General features: G+C 40.6%; 1 protein-coding gene across 3 annotated transcripts in view; it reads left to right on the top strand.

The window, feature by feature from the left end:
- The window catches only part of zmp:0000001236 (mastermind-like protein 2), a 423342-nt gene that overhangs the window by 388621 nt on the left and 21101 nt on the right, over nt 1–13620 (top strand). For 2 of the 3 annotated variants that reach the window (XM_043691468.1, XM_043691466.1), the window contains exon 3: nt 13104–13310. The exons of the other annotated variant lie outside the window; for it this stretch is intronic. In XM_043691468.1, the coding sequence (XP_043547403.1) occupies nt 13104–13310 (207 nt within the window). The remainder of the gene's footprint in view (nt 1–13103; nt 13311–13620) is intronic. 3 annotated transcript variants of the gene reach the window in all.

Below are 13620 nucleotides of genomic sequence, written 5' to 3'. Positions count from 1 at the left end.
AAAAATATCCATTTTGTCCTCTATCTATTCTTTATTCTTTGATTTCTGGTCTTGTTTCAACTGATTGCTTTGTGATCTTTTATCGCATGATCAGGAAAAATCCCAGGATATACTTCCTGTAATACAGCAGTTGCCTAATTTTCTACTGTCTTTTCAACCACAATAGGCAGCACTCCTACTTGTGATCCAGCTATATCGTTATCCAAGGACAAATGTATTCCTGAAGCCAAGAGGTCCTCTGGTACTCTTTCCACCACTTTTCTACTTTTCATCAGATTCTCTAACTACACTTTATGTAATGGAGCACTTCTCGTCTCACCATGAATTCCATATACTAGCACTTTTTCTGGCAAGAGCCCTTCTCAATTACCTATCTCCTCATCTCAACATCAAAGATCGAAATGTTATATCTCTTAGAACGGTAACTTCTTTACCTGCTCCTCCTGGCATCTGTAAGTAAACCATGCCTTCGCAGTAAATGTTTGAAGAAGATCTGGCACTTCCTTTGCAATCTCTGACAAGGTTGTACATTCTGGTGCAGACTTTTAAGCCTCCACTGTGCTTTCCTTTACCACTTTAACAAAATTAATTGGCTTACCCTGTTTTCCGACAATCATCTTCCCAGTGCTTTTTCCAAGCTACCGATACTGTTACTTCATGTGGTGGAAGAGAGAAAAGCTTTGGCAAAGGGTCAGTTTGACTCGAAACGTCAGCTCTTTTCTTTCCTTACAGATGCTGCCAGACCTGCTGAGATTTTCCAGCATTTTCTCTTTTGGTTTCTGTTACTTCATGTGGCCTATTTTATTGCAGTGAAAACACGTGAGCTTTTTCATTTTTACCCTGTAATAAAATATCTTTATTATCTTCAAAGCAATCTATCTTTCCCTTACCACCTAAATACTTTCCTTTTCCCCAATTGCTATATCCTTCACACTTTGTTTGATCCTTTCAAACTCAATGTATGTTTGACCAGGGTCCCTCCTTAGATTCCAGAAACATTGTCTGTAGTCTTCTAGAATTATGTCATATACACTATAGTCCAACAGGTTTATTTGGAAGCATTAGCTTTCAGAGCGCTTCTCCTTCATCAGGTTTGAAGGAGCCGATGTTGGATTGGGATGGACAAAGTTAAAAATCACACAACACCAGGTCCAATAGGTTGACTTGGAAGCACTAGCTTTCAAAGCACTGCTTCTTCATCAGATGATTGTGAAGCAGGACCATGAAACATAGAATTTATATCAAAATATCACAGTGATATAATGATACTGAGCAAACCTAGATTATTAATTCATTCATCTTTTAGAATGGATTTACTGGTTTCGGTTCTTTAATATGTAAATCCCAGAAAATCTTTTAAGTCACATTCTCAAGATAATTGAAGGTTTTATAACAAAAGTTGACATCTCTGCTCAGACAATGCCTTAAAGGTGTGAGTCAGACCAATCTTGAATTAGATTGGTTCTATTTCCAAAGTGGAATTTACAAATATTATATGGATTCACTGCCTGTGTTGACTGCTTGACTGTGTGCGTGTGTGTGTGTGAGTGTGAGTGAGAGAGAGAGAGATAGTGTAGTGGGACCACCTGTAGTGTGACATGAACCCAAGGTACTGAATGAGGCCATCCCCTTGGGTATTGAACTTGGCTATCAGCTTCTGCTCAGCCACTTTGTGTTGTTGCCTGTCCGGAAGTCCGCCTTGGAGGATGGTCACTTGAAGGACTGAGGCCAAATGTCCCTGACTGCTGAAGTGTTCCCCGACTGGGAGGGAACACCCCTACCAGGTGATTGTTGTGCAATGTCCGTTCATCCTTTGTTATAGCATCTGCTTGGTCTCGGGGCCGGTTTTTCATGTGGATGAACAGAAAGTTCAAGAAATGAGAAGAGCAGCAGAAATGGAAGATGAATATGAATTGGTGCATGAGGCATAGTTTAGCTTCCGGCAAGAATTTCATCCGTGAGGGATAGAAATTGGGAGAAGGGGAGAACCTACAAAACAAAACAAAAAGTAGAGCACACTGAGAATAGTTTACCATAGGATAAAAAAGAAGCCCATGAGAGTGAAAGGCAAGTGAAAGGTCACAGGTCTCTTCACTGTAATGGAGTGGAACACAGAAAATTACAGTGCTGGTGGTTTCAGAAGGGCACTGGGAAAAGGTATTTTCACTGCCAGAACGTGGAACACGTAAAGTCACAGTGCTACTCATTAAGGAAAGGCACTGTGGGAAAAATACAGTAAAAGAAACTAAGCCAGTGGCATTAGTGAAGTAGTGAAGGAAACCCAGGAAAAGTCGAGGAGTTGCAGGAGAGTCCACAGCCTAGGCAGGGGCTGGGTATGGAGTTAGTGCCTGATCTGTGTGGGTAACGTTCGCTCAGAAAGAACTGGCAATAAAGGGAAAGAAGTTAAAATGGGAGCTAATCAGTCTCTAATAGTAAGAGATTAACATATTTGCACTCTTTCAGACCTGTTACCCGAGCGATAGATAGGCCTTACGGTGGCTCAGTAGTTAGCACTACTGAGGGTACCCAGGTTCAATTCCAACCTTGGGCAACTGCCTGTGTAGAGCTCGCACAATCTCCCTGTGTCTGCGTGGGTTTCCTCCGGGTGCTCCAGTTTCCTCCCACAGTCCAAAGATGTGCAGGTCAGGTGAATTGGCCATGCTAAATTGCCCGTTAGGTTTGTGTTAGGTGACATCAGTCAGTGGGAAATGGGTCTGGGTGGGTTACTCTTCGGAGGGTCAGTGTGGACTGGTTGGGCTGACGGGCTTGTTTCCACACTGTAGGGAATTTAATTTTAATATAATTTAATCTAAATTTAGTGTTCCTCTAGCTAAGATCAGGTTGGAGTGACAACTCAAGACTGGGGGAGTAACAGTGTGAATGATTGACAGAGTGTCAGTTCCAGGAATACATTTTGTTCTTGGGAATGATTTAGCAGGATCCAAGGTGGGACTGACACTCTTTGCTGTGGAGAAGCCAAAGGAAGACCAGGGAACTAAGGAGTTAAAAGAAAAATATCCTGCAATTTTTCCAGACTGTGTAGTAAAAAGATCCAACTATCATAAGTCACAGCACAAAGCAACAACTAAGGAGAAAGACGAAGGAGTTGAGGTTCAGTTAGCAGACACCCTGTTTGACATAATGATGCAGGAAAAACCTGAACAAGCAGAGGGTCAGGCAGAAGTGTTTAGTCCTGAAAGGCTATTGGACTTACAACAGAAAGATGAGACAGTAAAAGAGATGCATACTCAGAAAAGGAGTTAGAATGTATGAAAGATAGAATCTTATTAGAAAATGGAGACCACAGCAGGTTAGTGCAGAGGAAAGCTGAGCAGAAATGCACCAGATTATGTTGTCAGTAGCATACAGACAGGAAGTATTATGGGTAGCACATGAATTACCAGTAGGAGGTCACCTAGGTGTGAGAAGACTCAGGCTAAAGTACAAAAGCATTTCTATTGGCCTGGAATGCGCAAGGATTTGGTTAAATTTTGCCGTACATGTCATACATGCCAAATGGTAGGAAAGCCACAGGCAGTAATAAAAACCAGCACCGTTGTTGCCAATTCCCAGACTTGAAGAACCTTTCACATGGGTTATGATTGATTGTGTAGGTCCCTCCTGAAAATTAGAAGTGGGAACCAGTACTTGCTAACCATAATGGACGTGTCTACCAGATTTCCAGAGGCAATTCCATTATGGAATATTAAGGCAAAAAGGGTGGTAGAGGAGTTAGCTTTTTTCACATGGTATGGGCTACTCAGAGAGATTCAGTCGGACTAAGGGTCTATTTTTCCTGCTAGGCTGCTTAAGGAAGTCATGGATAGCTTAAGCGTACTTTAAATCAAGTGCATACCATCCTGAATCCCAGTGACCTTTGAAAGGTGGCATCAGAACCTGAAGACCACATAAAGGGTGTACTATCAGGATTGGGAATGATTGGGATAAAGGTATCCCATTCGTCTTGTTTGCCATGAGAGGTGCCACAAACGTATCTACTCAGTTCAATCCCTTTTAGTTAATATTCGGAAATGAAGTAAGAGAGCCTTTGAAATTAATTAAAGAGAAATTGGCAGGACCGAAATCAGAGATCTCACACTTAGATTATGTATCAGAGGTGAGGGAGAGATTAAATCGGGTAGATGAGTTAGCTAAACAGCACCTGAGGAGCACACAGCATAGAATGTAGAAGGTGGCAGGTAAAATCTCTGAAATTCAGACGTTTTCCTGTGGGGATGACATATTAGTATTTTACCAGTGATAGGAGATCCCATCAAAGCCAGGTTTTGTGGTCTCTATCAAATCGAGAAAAAATTGAGTCAGGTAAGGTATCTGGTAAAGATGCCAGATAGGAAAAACTGTATTGGGTCTGTCATGTGACTATGTTGAAACTGGAGAGGGGGAACTGGAGAAACAGGTGTTAGTTACTGCCACACAGAATGACAAATTAAATTCAGATGTCATGGAGTTTGATGTACCTCAAAATACTATTAAACAATGAGTAAGTCCTTGAGGAGTGGGTTAGTTTAGTGAACTATCTATCTCAGGAGCAAAAACGCAGTTGAAAGGTTTGTTACTATAGTATGAGGACATATGCAGGAATAATATGAAGAGGAACAATACAATTATGCATGAGGTAGACATAGGGATTGCTGTTCTGAGAAAACAACACCCCTACGGGCTTTATCCTTTCAAAGCCACACACGTCCAGAAGGAAGTGGATGCGATGCTCAATGAAGATTTTATCAAATGAGTCAGAGTGAGTGGAGTTCACCAATTGTGTTAGTTCCAAAACCTGACGAGATTAAACGATTTTGTGTGGACTGTCAGAAGGTCAATGCTGTAACAAAATCACACCCATGCACAATATCAAAATTGGAGGACTGTATAAAGAAAGTTGGACAAGCCAGTTACATCACAAAGTTGGACTTAATGCGTGGTTATTAGCAGGTATCTTTATCAGAGAAAGTGAATGAAATTTCTATGTTTGTAATACTAAATGGACTATATTAAATCAAAGTGATGCCCTTTGGAATGAAGAACATATCCGCCACATTCCAAAGACTCATGTACAGAGTTGTGGCTTGGTTAACAAACTGTGCAGTCTATCAGAATGGTGTAGTAATCTTTAGTGAGTTATGGAAAGATCACATGGTGCAGTTGGCAGAGCTCTTTGAACGACTAAGAGAAGCAAAACTGGTAATACACTGAAAGAAAACAGAATTCACAAAGGCCAAGGTGCTGTTCTTGGGACATAACATCAGTCATGGAAGATTAACCCCCAGAAATGCAAAGATGAAGGTCATTGAGGAATTTCCATGACCAGCCTTGAAGAAAGAGGTACTTCGATTTTTGGGATAAATGGATTCTACTAGACTTTTGTTCACAACTTCAACAAAGTCATGGCACCACTAACAGATTTACTGAAGAAGAGGACAAAATTTTGGTGAACAGAATAATGCCAGGAGGCATTTGACAATTCAAGCGCAGTACTGACCACCTCACCATTTTTAGCTACACTAAGCTTTTTGAAACTCTTCAAGGTTGCTATCAATGCGAGCGACATTTGAGTTGGAGCTGTACTGCTACAGAAGGGTGATGATGGAATTAAACGGTTAATTTTCAAAGAAATTCAACACCCACCAGAGAAAATATTCTACCATTGAGTTTGGTACTGGCCTTACAACATTTTAATGTTTATGTGATAAACAATGTGTCAGAGACAGTTTTGTACACGGATCATAATCCTCTTACATTCTTGGAATGATTTAAAGACAACAATTGAGACTATTTCATTGGAGTCTTACAGACTTTTAATTTACAAATCGTACATGGTGAGGGTCATAAGAACGTGACAGCAGATGCATTATTGCAGATTTGATAGATAAAGTATAGATAAGTTTGAACAAATAGCAATGTTGCATATCTTTGGGTGTAGAGTTTAGTATGGACTTAGATTAATATCCAATGTATTTCCTTGTAATGGGGGTTAAGAATTAGAAAGAAATTGATGTAATCTTTTCATTATGATGGTTCATTCTTTTCTTAAGGGGGGAGGTGTTATGAAGTTGAAGGCATGAACTGTATCTTTAAGAGAGAGGGAAAGGTGTTTTGCGCTGAGAGCTTGCAGGCACATATCATGTGACTGTCCATCAGTCTCAGAGTGGACTGGAAACTTGAAAATATGCAACATTTGGCTGTGAAACAAAAACCTGAGTTTTGGTTGCTGTTTTCATAACATTTTGAATTTAACCAATCAGTTTAATTTATGCCAAGAGTGTGGTGCTGGAAAAGCACAGCTTTTGTCCAAAACATAGATTCTCCTGCTCCTCGGATGTTGTCTGACCTGCTGTGCTTTTCCAGCACCACATTCTTGACTCTGATCTCCAGCATCTGCAGTCCTCACTTTCTCCAATTGAATTTATGCCGCAGGATACTAAAACCCAATCAAATTGGAATTTATTGTTTTTGCCAATGAAACTATCTGATGTTAGGGATAGAAAGAAGCAGATATTTTGAAAGTTAGCCATGAGAGTAACTGCCATCTGGAGAGAGACTGCCATTCAAAACACTCTCTATCAAAGGTGCCTTTATCATGTGAAACATCTTTGCAGTAAAAGATTGAAGATGACCCAGGGAGATCAACAACCAAAATAATACACCAGAGACAACAGCCGCTGTCAGGTTTTGAAATTAGGTTGATGTAATTTTAATATGGGTGGTTATTGGAACAGTATATTGTTACAGAGTTGGAGACAGATAACAAGCAGTTAAGAGAAAGGGGGCTTAGAGTTATAAATAGTTGTTGTTTAATGTTCACTTTTAGAGTTAATGAATTGATTGATATTTTTTCTTTAAATAGAGGAATGTGGGAGTTCTCTGCCACACATACTTTAACAAATTATGAGGAGAGGTGAGCTTTTCTGGGTGTTTGTTTTGATTAACAGAAGAGTTCACCACCATGTTGTAACACTTTACAACCTCTCTTCCAAAGAACCCAGGACAAATAAGCCCTCTAAAGTGACAACATCATCACAAAGTAGACACCTTTGATAGGCTGACTGTGCTTGGGGAAAACAATATGAGAAAAGGCAATTGCATAGCCTCATACAGGACATATCCTGAACAGAGGGATTGTAGATCAGCCCACAGCAAAACCACAAAACAAAACCAAGCCTCGGCCAAACAGTAAACATTTTCTTCAGGATCTTCTTCAGGCAAGCCATTGTAGTTGCTGCCTGTATGTGGACTCAAGAACCAAACGAGCCCAACTAGACCTGAATTGAGTAAGAGAACTCATAGAGAGTACACACCCTGGACAGCCCACCTACATCTGCCTTGGAACAATTACATTGCTTAGCAACATCTAAATCAGAACCAAAAATAAACATCTGGTTAAATGGTTATACACGGTTCTAACAGAGATTGATACCAGCTTGGTAGTATCAGTGATTGCAGAACCAGTCTTTAACAAATTCACTCTAGACTCCAACCCATAATTTTGTGCAAGACCTTAGCTAAACTGAGAACTTGTATCAGGAACATTTACAGGTTAAGTGTACAAGTTTGGTTTTGGTCATGAATGAGAGGCAGCTGGTTCAGTCATCACTGATTGTAGTGAAAGGCTCAGGCCCAAGCCTGAGGGGGCAATGTTCATTGAGAAATATTCACCCTGATTGGCTCAATATTTTTGGATAAGAAAATGGTTGCCTGAGTGAAGTTTGAATTAAATGCCCGAATGCTTTTCAGGAAGATCTAAGGATGATCAAAGGAGCCAAGGGGACACCTTACATGTTGACCAGGAAGAAATTCTGTGATTCTGCAAGGCCCACCCATTGCCATTTTCCTTCTGCTTCTACATTTGCACATAAATCAAGAGGCTGGAAAGTGAAGGAATCATCAAACCAATACAGTTTGCAGAATGGGCAGACTGGTTGAACAGCTTGTGAAGCCTGACCAATCAGTTCACCTTTGTGAGGATATTAAGCAAATGGTAAAATACTTTCCACAACTGGATAAATACCCAATCCCTCGCATAGACGACATGTACCCAAACCTGGCAGCGTGGGTGGGGGGGCTGTCCTTCACGAAGCTGGACACAAACCATGCATACCTGCAAATGTGATTAGATGAGAATTCCCAGAAGTATGCTACAATTAATTCCCATAAGGGTTTTTGTGCCAATATATGAAACTCTCATTTGGGGTATCATCAGTTTGTGCCATTTTGCAGCAGATGATGGAGAACGTTTTACAAGATCTACCCCAATTCACCATTGATACAAATGGCGTGTTAAAAATAGACTGATATAGAGCACTTAGAGAAGTTGGGCATAGTCCTTAGGCTTTTCTTCTTAGCAGGGAATAATGTGTGTTCCAGGCACCCCAGTGACCTTCTTGGGTACAGAGTAAGCAAGAAGGGATTACACCCATCAGAAGATAAAGTAAGGGTGGTCAAAGGTGCACCGGCTCCTACATCTGTACCAGAGCTGAAGTCTTACCTTGGATTGGTGAATTATTACTGAAAACGTATTCATAATCTGGCCTGCAACCTGGCACCCTTACATCTAGTACTGAAAATGTGTCAGCCTTGGAAAAAATCTCATAGCCAAGATAGCCTTTAGGGAAGTGAAGAATCAGGTTTCATCATCTGAGGTGCTGGTACACTATGATTCCAAGCGAGATCTGGTCCTGACATGCGATGCCTCCCTGTACAGTATTGAGATAGTGTTGGCTGACAGATGACCCATTGGAAGGGAATGCCCAATAGCATATGCTTCCTGGGCTTTGGCCAATACAGAGCGCAAATATATTCAGATAGAGAAAGAAGATTTGGCAGTATTCGTTAGTGTGATAAGATTCCATTAATAACTTCACAGCTCGAACTATGGTCGGGTCCGATGACGTACAAAGTTCAGGTAAGTGACATGGTCCTGAACAGACACATGCACCACATGAAAGCTGTAAACTCGCAAATAGGGCAGGAGCAAAACATACCCACTCCTGCAGCTCAGACAGAAAGGCTGTCAGAACCCTGGGTTCAACCGCCCACCTAGCATCGAAGAAACCTTAGAATCTGAGAGTGTCATGGTGGATGTCGAAGCCTTGATCATTTGACAACCCGAAGAGGAGAATGAATTTCTACTGAGACATTCCAAGCACAACACGCAGGCAACACTGTTGTACATGCCACCTATTTCTGAAGCTGAGTTGGAGGAACTGGACCTAGCCCAAAAACGCCCCAGGAGAGGTTACGAGAAACAGAGCAATCCGACATCCCTGGACTCAGGGTGGGGGGGGGGGATGTCATTATTGTAAACAGGTCAGCCAGGTGGACTGCATAGAATGTGAGTTCCTTGACTGAGTCTTTTAACCTTGTCCAATCAGGGAGCCCTGGTTGACAGACATAAACCAGAGTGTCAGAGGTTCTGTTCACTCTGAGAACCGGCTCTGAGGGAACTGGATCAGTGTCACATACTGTGCACGTATAAATAAAGGGTGACTTGGTGATGGGATACCGGTCCTGTGGAGGTTTCTAGTTAGGAATTTAAAGAAAAAAAGGATGTATTGTAAGGGCTTCTTTAAAAAGAGACAAGTGAAAATCCTTGAAACTTACCTGTAATATTGATTTTAAAAGCATGTTGATCTAGGTGTGCTTTGGAGGGTAAATATTCCAAACAGCAGTCATGTGTAGAGCGTCACTCCTGGAAGTAGCTATTTGGATTGTGTGCAAGGAGGCTGATAGATCTATTAGATTTTCTGGGGTTGTAATGGGGAGTCAGACTGGCAGACCTGAAAGGCTTTTGGAGGCAGCCACAGGGCTGCCGGGTGTGATACAGTGATTCAGAACATTATCCTCTTTCAAAGGACAACAAAACAAAAGAAATGTTTTCACAACTCCTCACTCTCTACACATTCCCTTTGTACTATCCATATCAACCAATGCCACCTTATCTCCCATAGCTCCTCATATCCTCCATGATACCTAATGCCCCCAACCATTCTCTATAGCACCTTCTAGTTTTCATTCCAATCTTCATGGACCCTCATGAGTTTCACTTTGTTGATTCTGAGTATGATGTGATTTTCTTTTGAGGAGATGATGTGCTAGTTGCACTTGTATTCATTGGAGTTTAGAAGAATGAAAGGGGACCTTAGGATATAGAATAGAGGAGACCTTACTGAAACAAATAAGAATGTTAGGGGATTTGACAGGGTACATGGGGAGATGGGAACTTTCAAGTTGTTGCAGGACAATACTGCTATGCAGCAGCATGGAGGAGGCATCATCAAACATATCAAGGGAGTATTATTTCTCATTAGGATATGCAAGAGACCCAAAACATGTTTCACAACATCTGAAAGAAATCTAAAATCAGTAGTTAGAGTCATAGAGTCATAGAGATGTACAACATGGAAACAGACACTATGGTCCAACCGTTCATGCCGATCAGATATCCCAACACAATCTAGTCTCATCCACCAGCACCCGGCCCATATGCCTCTAAACCCTTCCTATTCATAGACCCATCCAAATGCCTTTTATATGTTGCAATTGTACCAGCCTCCACCACTTCCTCTGGCAGCTCATTCCATACACATACCACCCTCTGGGTGAAGTAGTTGCCCCTTGGGTCTCTTTTACATCTTTCCCCTCTCACCCTAAACCTATGCCCTCTCGTTCTGGACTCCCCAACCGTAGGGAAAAGACTTTGTCTATTTATTCTATCAATGCCTCTCATGATTTTGTAAACCTCTTAAGGTCACCCCTCAACCTCCGACGCTCCAGCGAAAACAGCCCCAGCCTGTTCAGCCCTATAGCTCAAATCCTCCAACCCTGGCAACATCCTGGTAAATCTTTTCTGAACCCTTTCACGTTTTGCAACATCTTTCCGATAGGAAGGAGACCAGAATTGCACACAATATTCCAACTGTGGCCTAACCAATATTTAACAGATGGGTGAATAGCTCATAATACAGGTAATTACACTATATAAGTACATTATGTGAGGGGCACAATTTTACTTACATCCTTATTTATTGCCTTATTCATTTTTATCCATAGGCAACACCACAGGAAAATTATTTATTGAACTTCCATAAATATGTTTTCGTCGTTGTTGATTTATAAGGTAGACTGAGACTTGGCAAAGTTGAAGCACTGATGTCAAAATTGTTGTCATTCATTCAAGATGCAACCATTCATCACCTCTGCTGTGATCATTGAAAAGCACCTCCAAGCATGAAAGTTAGACAGAATATTTGCATGAATATAAATATAAAAATAAGTATGCATGATTTCCAGCAGTGTGACCTGAGGTAGAGATAAGAGACAGTTCCCCTATTTTTACATTCTTTTGCCTTCTATTTTAGATTAGATTCCCTACAGTGTGGGTTGCGCTTCGGCGGGTCGGTGTGGAGTTGTTGGGCCGGAGGGCCTGTTTCCACACTGTAAGTAATCTAATCTAATGTGGAAACAGCCCCTTTGACAAAACAATTCCACACCGACCTTCCAAGGAGTAATCCACCCAGATCCATTTCCCTCTGACAAATGCACCTAACACTATGGGCAATTTAGAATGGCCAATTCAACTAGCCTGCACATCTTTGGACTGTGGGAGGAAATCCATGCAGACATGGGGAGAATGTACAAACTCCACACAGACAATCGCCCAAGGCTGGAATCAAACCTGGATTCCTGCCGCTGTGAGGCAGCAGTGCTAATCACTAAGCCACCGTGCCGCTCCACAGTGGATTGCTTGCCATTCCAGCCATTATTTTCTATCCAAATATATTTCCGACATTGAGATGGCAGGGAGCATAAGGCTGATCCTGATTGAAGCACTGATGTCAGAATTGTTATCACTCATTCAAGATGCATCCATTCGTCACCTCTGCTGTGATCATTAAAATGTGCCCTCAAAACTGCCATCTCCAAGCATAAAAGTTAGACAGAATATTTGCATTCATTATCTGCCCTCAAGAAAATTCAACCAAGAGTTATATCATGCCATGTGGAGAATTATAGTTTATGAATCTGCTTCTTATCCATCCGTGATGTGTATCTTTTACTTTACAAGAGCATTGATTTTTGTTTGTAAGAGTGACGTTAGCAGCTTACTGGAAAATGGTGCTGTAGTAGTAATGTCTTTGGACTGATGATCTGGAGGCAAAGGATCATACTGTTAGGACAGGGGTTCAAATCTCACCATGGCATCGAATGAAGTTTAAATTCCCTCAATAATTCTGGAATATGAAAGTAGTTGACAATGACAATTGTTGATTGATTGATTGTTTTAAGAACTGATCTGGTTCACCAATATCCTTTAAGGTCTGCTATCCTGCCAACCACATGTCTTACATGTGATCCAGAACCATAGCAATATGGCTCACTCTTAACAAAAGCCTGAAATTTTCAAAAGCAATTTGGAATAGACAACAAATTTTGATCCTGCCATCAATAACCAACTTCTATGAAAGAACAAATTTCAAAGAATTGAGAACTTTCTGTTTAAGTTAGAATGCTGGTTGGACATGTGCATAAATGTCCCTTCAGGTCTACATTCTGACAAGAGTTTGATTGTTCATTATGTTTATTAATTTTACAATTATCAATAATTTTGAAATTGATCTTAATTTTTATTTTGCTTCATATAACAATACTTTTTAAAATATTATGCAGCAGTTTTGTTTCTAATAACAGTTCAAGTCTAACTAAAATTTATTTAAAATCTATCACATAACAATTCAGTAGTTATGGAAACCTTTCAATTCCACAGAGTCATCTGACACAGGTTTATATGCAGGAATCCATCACACACCTTGACTTCAGCTGTCACCATTGGTGGCTACAGAGCACAATATGAAGATAATTAAAGAGTTGACTTGGCTTCTATGTGAATTGTAATTGTTAATACAAAAAAAAGCTTAAACTTCTGTGAAAATAAGCTTACAATGATGTCAAAGAATAAAACAAATGCATGTAATATGATACTGAATTAACTATGGTTAATGATTTTCAAGATATTCTGTATATTACATTTTCCCTCTACAAAGCTAAACTTAAAATTTAGCACAAGAAATATATTTTCTTTCCTTTCTCAGGATCAGAATTCTCTGGTTGGACCAGGTCCAGGTCCAAGCCAAATTTTGAATACCTGTCCAAACCCAAAACCTGGCAACAGCTACATTAACAATTCACAACAAGCAACAATAAAGCATCAGTTGATTGAGAAGAAACAGGTCATGCAGCGACAGCTGTTGGAGCATCAGAAACAGCTGCTTCTTCGTCAACAAATCCTTGCAGATCCGGTACATTATTTTCCTCATCATTGTGCTAAAAATTAAGAAAATAGGTTTTACTTTTTTTAACAGCAAATCACAGAGTACAATGTCCAAACCACTTAGAACTCTATCTCCCATTCATTTTCAAACTGTTTCCTTGGACATCCAGTTCAGTATTGAGAAAGCAAGTGTACAATGTTTCCCTAACCTGTGCTGCACTTAAACCTGTTTTGCCTAAAGGAACTGCCATTAATGACCATGATTTTAATTCAATAGTGAGATCTGGACATTAGTAATAAGATGGGGTGAATTATCGTACTGTTCCAGAATGAGGATC

The sequence above is a fragment of the Chiloscyllium plagiosum genome, chromosome 6 (assembly GCF_004010195.1).
Source record: "Chiloscyllium plagiosum isolate BGI_BamShark_2017 chromosome 6, ASM401019v2, whole genome shotgun sequence".
Classification (NCBI taxonomy): domain Eukaryota; kingdom Metazoa; phylum Chordata; class Chondrichthyes; order Orectolobiformes; family Hemiscylliidae; genus Chiloscyllium; species Chiloscyllium plagiosum.
This window is presented reverse-complemented; position numbering and strand designations above follow the sequence as displayed.